The following is a 19,205-nucleotide window of genomic DNA, read 5'->3' as shown; positions in this document are numbered from 1 at the left end:
GCATTACTTCCACATAGCTTTAAAACCAGAATTGAAAATGGGTAAGATCAGCCTAGCACTTACTGCATAACAACCATTTTCCCTGCATCACAGCAAAGAGTTATCTGGGAATTCAGCACAAACAACCCTAACAGCAATAGTATCACAGCCCAGGACAAGAGCACACTAAGAGCAGGAACAAAAGGGTAAAGTTTATACTGCAAGTCTCTTGTTTCATGAGCATCTAGGTCTACAAGCAACATGAAAAATAATGCAAGATAATCATACAGATGGTGGGACACTAACCCTATACATCAGTAAATTTGTAAAAAGCAGATGCTGAAGCTACAGGTAGCTTTGCTATAAATAGCATCTATCTTCCCAGTCACAACATTTTTCCACTATTATACTAAAAACTCATTGTATCACCCATCTGTGTAAGCTGCACAGGCATTTTTCACACTGATTTGAAGCTAAATAAATGCTGCATTTCTTTCACATTCCATTCTGAAATTAGGACTTGCAGAGAAAAGGGACCATAAGGGAATTCAGCTAATAGTCACCAACTGCCTATTCCATTCTCTAAGGGTGGTTAGGCTACACTTGGTCCCTTTCCATGTATATTCCCTGGAAGCATCTGGTTTAGGTTGCTATTTTTGATATCTTCATACCAAAGTTCGTTTAAATAAAGCAACTATGATCTTTTGGCTAATAAGTGCTAAGAAAAATCTTTGCTTCGAGACAACTGTATTCTGTTACCAACAGGAATGCCTCTGAACTGTCTGCTGAGGGTGTTTTTGTCAATAGGTCATTGGAATGTGCAATGTAAAATAAAATAAAAAAAACTTACTCCCGGTAAATATACCCTCAGTACCCTTAGCTTTGTCATCTTCACTAACCCTGAAACTCCCTTTTAAAAATCTCTGTTTCTGTAAAGCTGTGTGGGAAATATGTTATTCTTTATCCAAGTCTATAGACAGTCATTTGAGTTTGAAACTGACTGCTATAGAACAACTCACTGTTACAAAACTTAAGAAATATGCAAAAGCTCACATCTACAGTATTTTTAAGTAACTGATATTGATACTGCTATTGCTTTCGGAAAAGAAAGGTATTTTCTGGTAGTGTTAGGAAACAGAAGCAGTGGATTACTTTGAGACTCCTCAGAAATGGGACATCCACGTTGGCAGAGTCAGTGAGAGGGAAGGGCTGAATTCTTACCCACATAAAACCACATGTCTCATGAGATATGGGCAAAAAAAACCCCATGATTTCAAGCTCACTCCAACACCCTGCTCATATTACTTTATTTTTTTACAAGTCAAATATCTATTCTGAGGTTGTGGTTCAGAAATCTAACTTGATGTTATACTACAAGGAAGGGCTCTTCATAAAACTGTCCAAATGGCCTACCGCATCTTCCATACCAACAGACATTATCTACTCAGCTAGTAACTATCTGATATTTAAACCTATTTTATTACAAGAATACCTGAAAAAAAAAAAAAGAGGTAGAACCAAAAGAAAAATAAATGTATACAGTTCTTAACATGTAAAAACTGTGAGAGCAACTGAGGGAAACTGAAGTTTAAAGAAGAGTTCTTAACTTGGATTTGCAGCAGATCCAGTAAGACGCAGAAGCACTACAGGCTGGTTCAGCCACTGACCTACATGAAGCCTTGAAATCAGCAGTCTGTGCACAGAGACTCAATTCATTGTAATTATGCATAAAGAATGCCTGGTTTTTTACTGCATTTGCCATATGCCTAAAACTGGAGAGGACCATCAGATAGAGGGGTAACAACATCGGAAAGGGAAAAGGTGGATTTCTCACATGCAGTTTATGTTTCAAGTTCTTAAGGTTCTACTTGTTAACATAAGGAGACTCCTAAACCACAAAACAAAAAAATCATAACTAATTTCTTATCTCCTGCTTACTAACACACCACCTGCAGAATGAAAGAAATAACAGAAATAAATTACTTTAAGAAAACATTTCACAACCTTCAACTACAACTTATTGAGTCAAGCACTAAGTGACAACATAGACCCTGCAGAAAGTACTAATAATGTCTCTTGGTCTAAACATATTGAGAGTAACACAGGAGTTTACTGCAGAAGGGTGAGAGGGAAAAAGTACTTGTAAAGAGGTCTCAGTAAACTGCTTCTGTCCTCAAGTTTTGTTTCATATAAATAGATGCGGCAAACATGCATTATTAACATTTGTAGGTAAAGGCTAGCTTGAGGCAGAAGAGGTGGACAGGAAGGACACTGAAGACTTTGGTTTCTCTCTCCCTGCTGCTCCCCCCGTTCGGTCCTTCTTCCCCCTCTCAGCTAAGCTCTTTCCCAGTTTCTATCTGCACGGTACCAGCTCATGTCCACACACGTCTGTGCTAGTTAAAGTATAAAATTTTCTTACCAGCAGCAGCACAGTGAGCAGATGATGAATTCCATTCCAACAAAATCAACAGCAGGGGATTTCCGACAAGATGGCAATAGAGTAAAATTCAGCTCAGATTCTCAAAGAAACGTGGGAAGCCCAAGACAACTGGCTACTGAAACATGGCCTGAAATATTGGTAGCACTTTTCCAGAATTCAGCAAGATGCAACTTCTGGCAGGCAGAGTGAAAAACAGAAAAAAGGTTCTCTTCCAGAGAAAGGGTATACATAGCTCAGTCTTGAATAGACAGCTGCGCAAAAAAAAACGGAAAATGCTTTCTGCCTTTCTTTTATCTATCAGAATAGCTGTTATCTAAAGTTTCCTCCTCTTCTGTTAGGATAGGACTTTAAAAAAAAACCAAAACCTTCTCCCAATAAATGAAGATTTAGCAAGCATTTTTATAATGCTTTTCTTTATCTACTTCTGCCTACCTTTCAACTCAGTTTGGAAGCAAAGAAACAGTAATTCCAAAAGAATAAATAAGTAATGAGCACTACTTTTTCCAATTCTTCCTTTCCTCTTTTACAATATTAATTCCAGTGCTTTGGACATATTAAAGAGCCCAAAATATCTGTTGAATCTGTTATTTTTTCTAAAACCCACCCACTTTCTTCAAAAGCACTGAAATGGTCATTTTATATCTGTTTTAAGAGATTTCATAACTTCATTCATCTTTATGCTTATTAGTCAGGAGGGAAACCTTCCCAGCTGCAGAGCCTTCAAGCCCCACCTTGTGGACGATGCCTATAACACACAAACAGGCTCCAGACAAACCGAGCCTACAATTAATAATGTGTTTGACATTTACACTTTGTCATCAGTCATACGGCAAGATAGCCGCTTAAATGCATTCTACAGCAGTAGAAAAAACAAGCAGTGAAGGATCACCAATAAAATGAAAAGCTGGTTTTATTTTGTGGCAGGAGAACAGTCATTCTGCATGGAACCAGCAGGTAGCACCTGCGGCAGTGCACAGCAGCTCTTGCTTTCACCACGTTTGCTCGCTCCTGTGCGCTGGACTTATCCTGTTCATAAGCAGGAAAACAGGGAACCACGAACAGATTTATCTGGCCAAGGGGCAGATGACCAAAGAACAAAGCAACCCTGCTATTAAGAATAGATAAAGAACTAACAGAACTTCATCTTATGATACTAGATTGCCTGTAATTTTACATAAGGTGTTCTGAAAGCTCTTCCAGCTGTTACAAACTCAATGTTTGCATTCAACCATCCCTAAAAGCTTGTCTCAAGAACTGCACAGCACAACTGTGTGCTGCCCATGACTATGCATCCAGTGGACTTTAAGGGATACTTGAACCAGTACTGCCCTCTGCTGAAGAAGAGACTGCACATGAAAATTGTAGTAACTTTTATACCATTCTATTTTTCTACTTCATTTATATATCTCATTCTTTTCTTGGTTTTCCTCCTTCTCTGTAAACCTTTACAATATTTGGGGTTCTGCTTTATCATGTTTTTTCCTGCTTCTTATTCCCCATGAAGGTTACAAAGACATCAGGTAGATTTTTAAGTTTACGTACTATAACACCGTGCCATCACATACAGACTCCAGAAACAAAAGAGTTGCTGCACTAAAGCACTGCAGACACGACTCATGGTTCTAGAAATGTAAAAGGAGATAAATACATAAAAAAGAACAGAAAATTAAGTGTTCAAAAATAACCCCAGAAAAATGAATTTAAAATTTTCCTTTGTCATCTGCAGCACACCAGTCATATGACAGTGTCACAAGATGCTCTTCTGTAGTAAATCCAAGATATTTAAAGAATATACATCCGTATTGATTCAATACTTTGAATTAAATTACTTTCTCTGATGTAAACCTTGCAATGTTTCTATTTTCAATCAGTTGTTCCACTTTGATATTCACAACAACCTGAAAATTTTATTAACTTGGGGACTAAAAAACTGTACAAAAAATCCAAGAGTGACATACTTCTGGCAACATAAATATAATTTGGCTGAACAATACATTGGCTTGGAACATTGAGGAGAACAACTTCTGGACTAGTTGAATGCAAGTTCTCTGAACCTGTAGAAGAGATGTAAGCGTGCCACTTGAAGTCCATCACTGCAGATGCCCAGAAGCTGGGAGAGCCTGTATCTCAGCCCCGAATCCCCAGCCGGCAGCAGCCACCAGAAGATTTTTCAAAGTCGCTGCAAGGACATTGTGCACATTTCAGCAAGTTTCCACAGCCGGAGGCTGACGCCATTCCCTCAAAGTCACCCCAAAGACCCCCAGCTCACCCCAGCCTACTGGCCAGCTGCAGAGGGAGCCCACGTCCCACACGCCCTGCTGGGCTGGCCCTCAGGTCCCTTCCCCGAAAAGGCGGTGACCCGTCATGTCACACACACTAACCCAGGGTTCTCAGTTTCGCTTTTCAGCAATGATCATACCGGAAAAATAGAAAGAGCAGTTACTCAGCCGACAAGAAGAGGGCCTGATCCGTTGCTGAATGGTACCTTCAAATCTATTTTTAGAGTGTATGTTAAACTCCACACATTAAAAGAGACTGAATATTTTATTCTTCCTGTTCTCTAAGCTGTGCTACTCCAACTCCAAATGACCTCTTACTTCACACAATGCTTCTGTGGGAAGGATAGGCTTTCTCTTTTAAAGAAAATAATTGAACAACACATCCTAGGTTGTTCAAGGCAGACCCTGGTCACACCTTTTACTACCAAGAAAACCCCCAAGAAACCAGAACACCACCAAACCAAAAGACAGCCTTTTACTGAGAAAAAAAGGGCCAACAAAAAACATTCACAGCCTCTATGAAGTGCTCTATACTCTTCACTGTTAGTGGCTGTTGCCCAAAAACAAGAGCCCAGGTACAGTAGAACAAAGCTTTGTTAAATTTATTAATAGATTTTAGAACCAATAGAATAGATTAAATATACCCACCCTAGTACATAACCTGAACCAATTTACAGCACCTTACCACACTATAGTCTTTAAGACAAAACTATCAAGTCCATCTTTAAAAACAAACCAAAACACAAAACACACAAAATACATCACTCCCATCTTTATCCCAAAACGTAGAAGCATGTCTTCATTTTTATAGTTCACAGAGCAGGACTGAACTCGCTGATAAGAAAAACACTATGTATGGATGGGTGACCAAAAGGCCATTTGTGTATTTAAAAAAAAGTGAAGGCCTTAAAAAAATAGCATGCCAATGCAAAAGTATCTGGCAATTTGAAAACCCCTTGTTTAAATTAAGCTTTGATAATTCCTCTTCGAGGAATCAAAGCTTCAGTCCAAAAATGACATCTAATACATAAACGTGTCAATGCCACTGTTCTCATTTGGAAACCCATAAGAACCTGTCAAAAGGGCTACTCATCTTGAACTCTCATTTTTCACTGAATAATCTCCTTTTACCCCTGTCTTGCTTTAGCTATGCTTGTGTGTAAATATCAGATGTAGCGGTCTGGATTAGTTTATTTGGAGCACTAAATCACTGTATTCAAGAATAAACAGACCACATTTCACTTATGGAAAGGTATATCTCATTACTACAGAACTGAAGGAACACACTGAAGCTGAGAAAAGCAGCAGGTTTGTTGTTTTTTTTTTTGAGGAAAGGCTATATTTAGCACTTAAAAAACAGATGCAGCCAAATTGTTCCTGCAACAGTAGAAGCAAGAACACACCTAGCCTAGTCCAAGTCAGTCTTGTTGAGATAAAACTGCATCATGTTTCTAGCAATTTCTTCCTTAGAAATCAAAAGCGTCACAGCTAGATTCTCTCCCCAAAAACCCCAAGTGCTACCACATGCTTTGCCGCTATAGTGGCATCTTTCTGCTTGGCAGCCTCACCATGCTTTATCACTCTTTTACTTCAGCTGCCATATGCTTAGTTTCTTTGGCTGGGAGATATTATGCCTGCTGAACCACTTTGTCTGCAAGTGTAAGAAAAGCATCCTTTGTGTGAAAGGGCTAGCAGGAACTGACATGTAATTTTTAAAAATCCACAACTTCTATTAGCTACAGAATAAAAATTCATTAAATTCCAAAGATCCCACGAAGGAACCACAGGAGAGACCTGTCTGTCAACAGAAGCATATTCTAAATCCACTTTTCAGCACATCCACTCCATCATAAATAGTTAAAACAGCAAAAACTTCATTTAAAAAAAGGCTGAACTCAGGCTGCCAAGCTATACAGCGAACTACATGCAAATTATATGAGTACAAGAAGAGTGTTCAGGGCAGATAATTCACCCAGAATATGAGAACTAGGCAGGAAGTTCAGAACCACAAGAAATTCATGCCCATTTCACCTTACGATAATGAAATGAAACAAGTTCATTCATCTTCACCTTTCATAGAAATTACAACATTCAGAATAAGCTTCCTAATACTAAATGGTAGTTTCAGTCACCTTCTTGGAAACATTGATCAACTCCTGAGTGAGCTTCTTAAAGAAAAGGAAATCTACGTTTTGATTCTCTGGGCAAAACTGTTGAGAAAGACATCAACACACACACAAAAAAGTAAATGTACGTGACCTGCAATGAATATGAGAAACTTAGAACTTTTATGCACTTGGAAAACTTAAGCATTCTTTTGAATGCACGTTTATATTAATTATTTCTTGCATTATCTATAGCATTGCACACAGGAAGCAGCTCGACTCTGGAAATTCTCCCTGCTGGTTTTCTTCCTAATGTTACATAATGGACCGGCTTTTATAGTGTGACTGCCATCCTTGTCTTAGGTCTCTGCTTTTAAAGAGTTTTCTGGTTTGGGTTTTTTTTTTTGTTGTTGTTGTTTTTGTTTGGATGGTTTTGTTTTCTTACAGTAACCTAAAACACAAGATCAATTTCTCATCATAAAATCTTTTGAGTCTAGCTAATTGGCAATGTCAGCATTAGATCCTTAACAGAGAATGACCTAATCCATCTTTCTCTGCACTCAAAGTAGAGGACTCCTTAATTATCTTTGAATATGTGATGTTAAACATACGTCAGTTATCAGAGGCAAACAGACACCCTTTGGATTGCTGGGAACCAGCTGTGTTTTAGTTTGCCTGGTTTAATACAGGATATCCACACCTGCAGTAGAGCACAATGACAGGAAAATCAAGTTGATTTTCATAAGGTATTCTTTTCTCTGATAAAAATACCCAGAAGCAACAAGCCGTTTTCACCTATATTTCTCCCCCCTCCCAACCCCCAATGTGTCTACAGTATTTGATTCTGTAAATTATTTGAGTGACCACTATTACCACTCAAAAAAAATTTAAAAAAATAATCAGTGTCAGACATCAAGGCTGAGCTAATTAAATCCAGCATGCTTTACCGTTTCTAAAAATATCTCACTGACCATCTGACCTGCACATTAATACTTCTTTCACAGATATAAAAAAAGCACTTTCCAAAACCTGCACTTTCCAAAGCACTTCCCCTGCTATGTACAGGGTACAAAAGCACACCTCCACAAAAGCATAGAGGTCAAAGGCAAAAAGAAATAGTCCTAATTTCTCCTTACTCCGTAATAAATGTCTCACATACTGGCCTCAAAATCACCCTTCAGCCCTATAGTAAAGTTCATCAAGGTCCCAGACCTTAATAAAAAGAAAGTCATACAGGCAAACTTACAATTTGAAAAAAACTAACACTGTACATTGAGTAAATAAAGAAACACTCACTAAAACCACTGTAAATAGATTGTAAAACAAAGTATTGAACAGATAAACATGATTAACACTTCAATAGTCATCACCAAAAAGGCAATAAAATATGTTTAGTAACATTTCATTTATTCAGTTTATAAACCCATAGAGTGCAGGAGTCACATACAATCATTAATCAGGTAGTCTCATCCAGCACAGCATTAAGTGCAACCTAAAAATCTAGAAATCAGATAAAAGTAGTTCGGATGCTTCAGAAAGGAATTTAAGTAACTATCTTCCCTTTAGCATACCACACACATCTTGAGCTTTTCTCAAATAAAATTAATCTTTGCCCACTTAGTATTTCTCCCTTTCTTGCCTAGACATGTGTAAGGGGGATATATCACCACTATCTTAAAGGCTGCCCATTGCCCTTTTCTTTCTCCCACTTTCCATAGACCCTTTACTCACATGCTGAGTACTTGGGTTTACTGTGGAAGCTTTTCCCAAAAGGGGTGAATTGTATTTTAAGGACACAGTCTGGCACTACATTTCATGGGAAAGTAATAGACTTAAGGTGAAATACAGAGACAAATGGCATACTCAGCCATTATTCTAGTTGTTCTGACTTCCAGGTTAATAAAAATTTAACCATGATGCATACAGCACAAAGAGGTATATTAGTTCACATCTCAAGAGACTTATCCGAGCCTAACATAACTTTTTTCAGTTGTGCAACACAGCTGCATTTCAGAGAGCCCCTTCACCCAGCCACAAAAACTAATGCAGGAAGTCCTCCACTTCCTCTCATTCTCATTACACTTCCAGAATTATACTTGCAACAGAAGCAGCAGCATCTCTCATGTAAACATGTATCTTTTTGGTTTGCTTGAGACTGCACGATGTTCCTTTGGAAATATGTCACTAAGAAACCCAAACACTCTGCATCTTCTCTATGCATGCCTGGGAAACACAATATTCACCTCCCAAGGTCATTATGAGGAATACCATTTATAACTTGCTAAGCTTAAGAAGCTATATGGCTCTGCATAGCTGTCAATTTAGGGCAGCAGCTTAAAGACAGGGTAGCAGCCAAGCAAGAGACGAGAGAAGAGCTTCCCCTTCATAAAGGTCTCACAGAAATCTCAGTCTAGTGAGACGTACCTCATACATCAGGTGGTATTCTTACTTGACAAGCAGAAAGATGGTTTTAAATTAAAAAACTGAAGTATAATTCATCTATAGGTCAGGAAGAGATGAACAAATAGTTCAGATCCTTAATACTAGTGGTGGTCTTCCTCTTAAAGAAAGCTCCCAGCCTGAAATCACTTTCCTTTCTGAAGGAAAGCACTTCTTTATACAGTGGAGTCTTTCAAAGAATTACCTTCTCAGGGACTGCAAAAAAATGTTTGTGAAGATGCAGTGGTCCACAGCAGAGGGAAATCACCCTTGAAAACCCTCAGTCACGTACAATACATTCTAATTATGTATTATCTAACAGGCAAATGCATGACAGATTTAAAAGTTGATAGTGAAGATGGAGATTTTTAAATGACAATCAAGGTACTACATTTTCTAAAGATAACTAAACACAAGTGACTTCAACTAATTTTAAATATAATGTTTGCTTTCATACTCCTCTTGTCAGACCAGCATGCCCCAGACCACTGTGGAAAAATTATTAGTGAAAAATGTGTTCATAGCTATCATGTTACCAGTAAAGTAACCATAAGAAACACAAAGCCTGAGCAACAAAGTAGATGGAAATCTAAGCTGAAGGCACAGGACCTGAAAGTATCATATTTCCTTCCCTCTGACTCAGGCCTGAAGACATCCTAAGCCAAAAAAAAAAAAAAAAAACAACAAACCACCCAACAACAAACATCCTGGATGGTAAAGTATGCCTCTGACAAACCTGCTGTATCACTGCCTTTTTCAGAGGCTCCCTTGAAAATGTGGTGCAAGAAGGAGACTCATCTACCCTGAAGAGTAAAGTACTCAAAACACTGTTTCGAGCTTCGAACTGTAAATGCTGCCAGAACTAATTCAGCTTATTGTAATGCCAGACGTATCTTAAATTCCTGGTCGTGTTTCACAGATAACTTAGAAACAAAATACAACAGTTCTCCTATTGCCAGTTCTTGCTCACTTTTTTAAAATGTATAAACAAGCCAAGCTGAATTGAAATTGTTATGTTTCAAAAAAAAAAAAAATCACCCCCGCTATCACTTATTTCATAGGCTACAATAGTACAGTTATTTCTTATTATCCAGCTAATCAAAAATATAAGCATTTTTGTCAGCATGGCTTAGGATAGAGTCAGATTTTTGCTATTTCAGGGAAAAGATTCCATTTATAAAGTATAATTTTCCAGAAATCCACATAAATACATCTGTACAGTATAGAAAAATCAGCTTTTTTCTTCAAATGGTTTGCTGTGAATTTTTCCATTTATCTGGAATACAAGAGTGCTTGGATTCTTCACTACTATGTACAATATTGCTTTTGCAAATTAGGCTATTACCTGAGCAAGAAATTTCCTGTTAGACTGAAGAATACAAAATAGCCACTTTTAAAGCACACTTTCAAAAGTGTGATTTGCATGATTCTTTCTAGCAGCTGAAAACTAAGTTATTCTTCTAACTATTGCTGCTTCTTCTGGCCTACAACAGTGCTGCCACAGCAGTAAATGTAGCTTATTGAGCATCCTTATAAGAAATAGTTCTTAAAGGATTCAGTGAGGGTGGAGATCTAGGTACTTCTCACCTTAATTTCTCTGTGATAGGTCTATGGTACATGTTCAGCATAACCAAATGCAGATTGCATTTTCTACCACCTATGCAACATCTGCTTTGTACCCGATTCAGGCTCTAGGACTATGAATTCAACGACTTCCAGGAACACCAATGTTTGTCAGGTTTTTTTAGTTAGTTAGAACAAAGTAGTAAAATAGTATCCAGTATTCTACAGAACACTTCATTACTTTTTCTTATTCAGTATTTCCCCAGCAACAGATATGCCACGGGTTGCTGGAGTCCTGTCTGCATACGTTCCCTGCCCTGCAAATCAGCAGTTGCCTGCAGTCAGAGAGCACTCTGGCACCACCGGTGCTCCCCATTTCTCCTTCACAGTGATCTCTGGCCCCGATGCATTACAATAAAGGCAACCAAATAGCTATTGGGCTATGAGACTGTAGGGAAAAAAAAAAGAAAAAGCCCTTCTCTTTTAGCAATATTACTCCATGTCTTACCTTTTCATTTCTTTACCTGAGGATCTAGCAGCTTTGGAAATGTCTTTGGAGACTGTGTATGCTTTGGATATGAACTATTTCTGGTTGTTTTTGGTTTTTTTCCTCCCTATTTTCAGTTATTTAAGAACAGGGTTGAAAGAGGGAACCTGCACTTAACTAAAAAAAGTCAAACCCAAACCTTTCATATTTGAGATTTCTTTGTTACTTCTTATTTTACACATTTTTATAACAAAACCCTGATGAAAATACTGTTGTGAAACACTTCCTCTTTCAACTACTCACATAGACAAGTTATTTCAAGAACTTAGATCATTAGTTTGTCAAGAAAAAGAACTGGTAAACTTTATTATGCAAGACATCTTGGAAAACTATGCCATATTTTGGAGCAGCCTATGTTCTCTCAGAAACATGTGCAAACACCTCCCAGCCCTTAACTGAATGGAATATCACAGGACCTCATTCAGAAGCTCTTCTTTGCTAGTTCGCTGCTGCATTGCATGCTGCTACGTTTGTGTTTACATTGTTTCTCCATTTCTCTTACCCTTAAAAGCAAAGTTCAGAAATTTGCCTGTGGTGAAAAATACCAGGTAACACTTACTGAACTGTCACACAAAAAGCCGAAAAATCTCTACTCCTTGAGGATACCCTTGAAGTAATCAGACATCCCCACTACCACTGGTCATCTGTGGCCTGCTGGATGAAGCTCGCACTGGCAGCAGCAGCTTTGTCTGCTCGGTGGGTGTCACCCCAGTTTGAAGCTGTCGGCCACCATGCCCAGAGCCATCTTCTGCCCAAAGAAGAAAGCTCAGAGACTAGTTTCTCCTGGAGAGCCTTGGTGGCACAGATGTTCCCCCAAGAAACTCAGGCAAGAAATAAACTGATTCATCATCAAGCAGAATAGCTAAATTAAACAGAACCTAAAATTCATTAGTTAACAGAATTCACAGCATCACAATTGTAAATCCTGGTGAAGAATGCTGGGTAATGAAGAAACAGCAACTCTCTACAAAATGCACAGTGTACTTCCAGGTTTCTCTCTTGAGCTTGACCAAGCAGGCAAAAGGATGCTGAGAACAGTGAAAAAAGCTACATGGCTTCTTAAAACAGGGATTGCTGCCCTTTTCAAGTGACTAATATAATTTTTTCCCTCTAATTGTAGTTAGCAGGAAGGTGATATTAGAATAAGTGGCTCCAGGCAGTACATTTCTCTTATAATTATCTAGCATTGATTTGGTTTCGGTAATTGCCTTTGGATATTTTAGAACAGACATTATGAAATATACACAGAAGAAAAAAAAAGAAAATATAGTTTTTCATCAGACAGCCAAGTACACATTTATCTGGCACTGCAAGCAATTTGTCCTCTTGTTTGTATCAGAAAGCAAAGTTAAACTGAGGAAAAAACATTTCATAGTTAGAGGCCCAGCATAGTCATAGCCAACATTAGCATGAAACTTGTACAATTGAACCATGTTTATGTAAAAGCAAAGCAAACTGATCTGTACAACAGTTAGTCTTCTGAAGGCTTGTAAAATGTTATCAGTAAGAATTTAAGAGCTGCAGGTTGAACTACAAACATTGGAAAAGTGACACACCAAATCTTACAATGTACTGCTGGTTTTGGAGCTGGTTTTTTGCATTTGCATTTTCAATGTGAAAACAATGCAGCAGTAATGACCATGCACTCACCTGCCCATAAAAATGCCCCGGTGCAACACAGTTTTCAAACAGGTCCATGTTGTGATACCCAAACTTGGATCAAACTCTGATAGGGCAACAACAGATGTTCATCCAACAGCTGCTGGCTGTTTTCATCACAGGGAAACACCTCCAGCTGACAGATATGTTCTTTCATAGCTGCACAGTTCCCATGAACCAGTACATCAGACCACAGTGCAATCATGCAAGCCAAAGAGCACTGGAGAGTTCCACCTTTCCCTCTATTTTTGCACTGGGGACATGCAGATGGTAGTAGGTACCCACACACTGGTGCATGCCAGTTTCACAAGACTTTCAATGTCTGTCTAGGTAGCACTGGCCTACAATTGCCATTGGCTTCTAGGCAAGACAATATGATTTGTTCTGTGTTATTCTAATATATGGATTTGCATAGCATTCTTGAAATATTTTGCTGGAAACAGAGTATTTGAACTTAGTTTTCTAAACAGCACTGTAGTCCCGGTCATTAAATGCTTGGTGAAAGCCATATCCCAGCTTTTATACTTCCATCCATTGCGAGGAACAATTTCTTACCAAACATCAGGAAGCGCTGAACTACCAGCCTGCGTAAAGACTGCAGTGTAGAATTAGGTGAATTAATTTTCCATGTTCTTCCTAAAATTATTTCATCCCACAAACATTAGCTACTCCCTTCTCCAGATTCTAAAACAATACATGACACTAATCACAGATTTTGCCTACTAAATGGCTACAAAGCATCATTTTCATATCCTTCAATTAAGGACAGGGTGTTCTACTTCCTTAATGGTGTCAGATTTTGCTTGCTAAATAACTACAAAGCATCATTATTGTATCCTTCAATTAAGGTTACGGTGGTTTGCTTCCTTAATGGTGACTGATCAAACAATACATAAGCTACAGGAAAAGAGCACCATTTCTCTCTCGTGCTACCTGCAGATTTGATTAATGGTAAGAAGCTGTTATTGTAGTCAGTGCTACAGACAGCAAAATGCAAGATAAGCTCAGATGGGCACCTGGTCTTGCAAGAACAAGCACATTTCTTCCTCAGTCAACCTTAATACTTAAAATACTCAGACCCCAGTTCAGAGTTTGCAAGTGCAAGTCTCTGCAAGACTACTACAAGGTGCATTCACTTTTGTTTTGTCAGAAGTTACTACTGATCATCACAACTATATTTAGAAATCCGTCTGGAAGTACAACCAGCTGTCCAAATGCTCATGTGCAACAGCACTGGTATTTGCTACGCAGGAAGCATTATTTCACCATTCTTGAAAGCAGAAGGCCAGTATTTTGCTGAGAACCACAAGAGGTGACTAGAGAAACATTAGTGTCTTCAGGTGATGCCTGTGCTCTCTTGACATGGGGATTCTGGGATTTTCTTTATGGCAAGGTGCCCCAAAACAGAAAGATGTTATTCTTAAGATGAAGATCCCACTACTGTTTGTTTGTCTAATGCAAGAATTCAGTTTCTCCAGAGCAAACAAGAGAAGATCTAAACCGTTGTGTAATTTTTGGAAACACAGAAAAACAGTTTTAATTGATGATGCACTATTTTTTAAAGTTAACTTCGGTTCCAATTAAATCACAAGCGGCATGACTGAGAACATGGTATTTTCTGCTCTGCTGGGGTGGCCAGGGGCCAGGCCATCTGCGTGGAATGCACGGCAGGACATTCCACCCTTCCGCCAGCATGGCCAGTGGTGCCAGCCGCTCCTGCAACCCGCCGAGGGGACAGGGGGGGATCTTCTTTTGTTTTCCTTATTTGTTTATTTGCTTTACTCTGGCAGCAGGCAAAGGGCTCTTCTCTTGCCAAGTTCATTACCATTGTAAAATGTTCCCAATTACACTGAGCAAAGCACACTACATTGAGGGGGGAAAAAAACCTGTAAAGTTTACAATTCAACTACAGGACTTTATAAGCCTTGATTTCAGGTAACAGGTAAGAGAAGTGTGCTATATCCAGCTCTTAAGCGCTCAAATCCACACTGATCACCCATTCGAAATATTTCTTCCTAATTTTTCAGTGAAGTTTTTTGTTAAACCAAAGAATCGCCCAAGAGCTATCAGCCTCTTCATTTAGTGATCTTGTACAAACCTCTTCCAAACAGCTTCCAAAACTACAGTTATATGTTTATATCTGAAGCTATTTGGTCATAGCTGATTTACTAATTACCGTTTTCTACAAATGATGATCAGTTTGTTATTATCAATATTAAGACATGCCTGTATCTCTTTGACCCCCATTAACTCTCTCCCTTATTCCACAAAGTTCTCGTCCCCCACTCACCGAGTGCAGACACAAATTGTTGGTGCAGCATCTCACAGTCTCCTGAAGATGCCATACTAACCAAGTAGTAATATTCTGCTAGTGGCTGAACTGATTCAGGAAAATCGCAGGCTCCTTTTCACCACTGGTACCACAGCCTAAATCAGCCCTTTTGGATTACTGTGGTCTGAGGGAGTGAAAAATGCTACTTAAAAGCATTTTCAAGCAAGCACTCATTATGTTTAAAGGAGAAGATTAAGAACTCTCCTCCTGTATCATTTGCAAACTCTGGACACCAAGTTGACTGTCACTGCCATATAGAGTATACGCACAGGGTAAGTTCTTACGCGTTTATAAAACAGAGTTGTTCTACCCCTACTGTGCAATTCAAACATTGCATGTTTTCCTCTAAAGAGATTGTATTTGTTTACTTGCCTCTTATGTCTGACTTACGGTCCCAAACTCAGATCAGTCTATGCAAAATCAGCAGGGTCTAAGCTGCAAGAGGCAGGAAACCTTCCTCCCTGAGAAAGAGGAATCCATTCCTGTGTAGTAACTAGAAGTTCTCCAAGCATGGCAAGTACAAAACTACACTCTGACATGAAGGCTGTCCCTTCCAACATGAAGATAAATCAAACAAAATATGGTACTTGTTTGAAAGGCATTATTCTCAAGACCCTTTTGCTCAATTGGAGAGCAAAGCATTTGCTTCATATATTAAGAAACCGATAGAAGACCTGAACATAGTAGTAACTATATAAGATGCTACAAGAGTGGTGAAGATTCCACAAAACCCGTATCACTTTCTCCAAATACATGAGGGTCCAACCGCCAAGAATTAAACCCAGAAATCTTTTGTTACTCTTTCACTATGGAAAGATTTCACAATTACCCTTAAATACAAAAGGAAGCAGTATGCTAAACACATGCTTACTGTTAACCCTTAACCAGCATAAGCTTAGGAAAGAGGATGAGAGGAGAAGCAAGAGAGTAGGAATAGCATTAAAAGCAAGCACTCACCCACCACCTCCTGAAGTTAAACAAAATGGCGCAGAAACGAATCAAGCTCTTGTAGGCCCTCTGCCCAGCTCATACCTGCCACACAGCTTCTGCCCGCAAAATACCACAACACCAGATGTGAACATTTTGAAGACTGAATGTTACCCTTTCATGAAACGTTCCCACATTTCTCAGCAGAAAGGGAACAAGAAAATGGACTGCTGTCTAAATCAGTTTACCTAAAATAAGCCATCCCTTCTTCAACACTCCCTCCCTACCCCGAGGGATTTAAGCATGCATTGCCATGATCTGACAAGAGGTAATCCAATAAACCGGCCAGCCTCCCGCTCGCCTGCACAAGGACACAGCTGCTCTGACTCCTCATCTAGGCCTTCTATGTCCACATGCCGTCCGTCTCTAACAGCTCAGCCAGATCTTTACTGAAGTAGGAAGTGTTAGGCACTCCTCTAATCAAGGCTGCAATTAGACCCACATGCAGACAACCAAATCCTGAAGGCTTCTCCTGACACAAAAAGATTAGTAAAGCTTGTGTTTTTTTCACCATCCCTTTTCACCTCCTATCTTTGTTACAGTAGCCCTGCTAAAACTTGGTACACTTCCCAAGCAAAACTGTCACCAGTTAATCTCTAAAAGCCACCAGTGTGCTCTCTTTCCCCCCTCCGCCCCAGATGGATCCGTCCACAGAACAAAAACAGCTGCTCCTGATAAACCTACACGGCTGCATTTCACAATACATTGGAGACCTCTAAAGCACTGCTTCTGAGCACAGCGTGCTTGGTCCTGTAACAAGTGTATTTGACACACTGATCCTTTCATTCTGGAAGCACAATTATTACTGGAAAAAAGTGCACAAAATCAGAAGTTTTAAAAGTGAACTGAGTCACTGAGTCACAAGAATGAATGTACTCTGAACAGCAGCTAGGTAACTCCAGGTTAAACAAAATTACAGTCATCTTCAGTGAGTCACATGCAAAACAAAGTGCAACTTGAAAGCAAATTAAGAACTTTCTGTTATAATTTATTTTAGTCGAGAACTTCATGTCATTTCATAATAAAGTGTATTTTTGCTTTGTAAAATACATGCTGAATTTTCACATCACAAAATACCTGGCTGGGAGCATGTGGCAATAGGCAGCATATGATGCACATACTACTTCCTAACTTTTCTTTCGTTCCCTGACCTGCACAAGTTTGCAGTCTGGGGCAATAAGAGGGAGGATGCTTATCATTATTCTTCTGTAATTGCATATTCAATAAACAGGATTTCATGCATAACAGCTGCATCCAGCAATGGGCAATGTGTTTTATCAAAGTCAGTCCTTTAGCAAAAGATTACTTCTGACTACCCACAAAAGAAATCCATTTGTGTCCCCAGGATACACCACATCCCAGTTAGGGAGTGTTACGTCAGCAGAAAAAATTAGCAAAAGAGAGACATAACTTGGGAGTTGAGATTTTTGCTGGCTATTACCATAGAGGGTGACAGAATACAAAAGAAACAATACAGGAGGAGTCTGATTTGCATTCACTTTGCTGTAGCAAAGCAACTTGAATATAAGAGATTTTAGCAGAAAATAAGCTGATGTACAAACTATTCTTCCAACAATGATAATCAAGTTAGAAAGGTGCAGCTAAAAACTACAGTTATGTAAAGTGTGCTTTACATAAACTACATTTAGCATTTTCCCCCTATTAAAAAAAAAAAAAAAATCACACATGTACATACAAACCATCACCACAAACCCTCACAAGATCTGCAGCAGTTACACAGGATACCTGGCAAGTTGACATGATTTGCCCTGGCTGCTCTACTCCTCTGTTTACCAGGGCAGCCTGATTTTGCCATCCTGACTGATTGCTACTTGGTCATCAGATTTGAAGTTGCTTTTCTTCCTCCAAACAGAAGCATATTCTGTCATAGTGACATTTTTGGATCCACAGTTCTAGCAAACAAGAACAAGAACTTCACAGATATTTGAACAATTACTTATTTCTCAGAGGATGTTTTACTTAACTGAAAATGGATTATTTTAGCCTGTTTTATAGGGAAGGAAAAAAAAAGGTTTGCTCTTGCCTAGTATATAACTAGTTTTCGAGAGAGACCATAGCACAATCCCACCCCCTACATCATTCCTGGTGTCTCAGCCTTCCCTATGCACCTCTCCCATGCGGGAGGAGCGCAGAAGTACAGTGAATTGGATCAGGAACCCATCCCAGTTAAACTGAAATGCTGTTTTCTTCCCACCAGTTTTAACCTGCATCACTAGCAGGATCCAATTCCTAATGAGATCCCTCAAGTACTTGAGCTGGCAAACAGAGGGGAATAAACAGCTGGAGTATTGAGAAGACAGCACTTCTCATAGTAGTCAAGTTAGCCCAAAGTGCTCAGGGAACTATGGCATGAAAAGCATTGTCTTTGTGCGCTAACAAGGTTTTTGTTATAGGTGCTTTTTATAAAGGCGTATTACTCCTTGTAAATCTGTAAGGCCTGTTCCACAGAAAAGTCTTCAAGGTTGCCTTTACATGTCCCTCAGTTGTTGCTAGAAAGTAAAGCATATGTATTAGGGGGAATGAAAAAAAAAATAATCAAGAAATGTAACACGTAGTGAATGGAATAAGGTGTCAAATGTGAGATACTTACGCCAAGTCTAACAAAATTAAGAAGTTCCACAGCAGTTTTAATACCCCTCTTCTCACCTTCTCCAGAAGAGGAATTTTTAGGAACAGAGGAAGGGTAACAGTAGAAGCAATTGGTTATAACTCCTAAATGGGGTTGAGGCCTACTCTTCTAGCCCTAAGGTTATGGTTATGAGAGATGTAGTGGTACCAACGTTTATGTTGGGTGGCACATTATTGCAACTGGCAAAACAAATAAGTGCTTGTTTTACCTCAAGAGGAAAATTCT

At 39.1% G+C, this 19,205-nt stretch overlaps 1 protein-coding gene across 3 annotated transcripts in view; it reads right to left on the bottom strand.

The window, feature by feature from the left end:
- Positions 1-19,205, bottom strand: part of MOB2 (MOB kinase activator 2) — a 115,979-nt gene that overhangs the window by 77,689 nt on the left and 19,085 nt on the right. The window contains exon 1 of one of the 3 annotated variants that reach the window (XM_014960069.1): positions 16,376-16,440. The exons of 1 other annotated variant lie outside the window; for it this stretch is intronic. In XM_014960069.1, the coding sequence (XP_014815555.1) occupies positions 16,376-16,425 (50 nt within the window). In that variant the 5' untranslated portion in view covers positions 16,426-16,440. Of the gene's footprint in view, positions 1-13,002; positions 13,026-16,375; positions 16,441-19,205 lie in introns of those variants that run through there. One more of the 3 variants, XM_014960073.1, reaches the window with a different exon arrangement.

This window comes from Calidris pugnax, unplaced genomic scaffold, assembly GCF_001431845.1.
Source record: "Calidris pugnax isolate Ruff unplaced genomic scaffold, ASM143184v1 scaffold435, whole genome shotgun sequence".
Classification (NCBI taxonomy): domain Eukaryota; kingdom Metazoa; phylum Chordata; class Aves; order Charadriiformes; family Scolopacidae; genus Calidris; species Calidris pugnax.
Note: the sequence above shows the minus strand (reverse complement) of the source record. Positions and strands in the feature narration are given on the sequence as shown.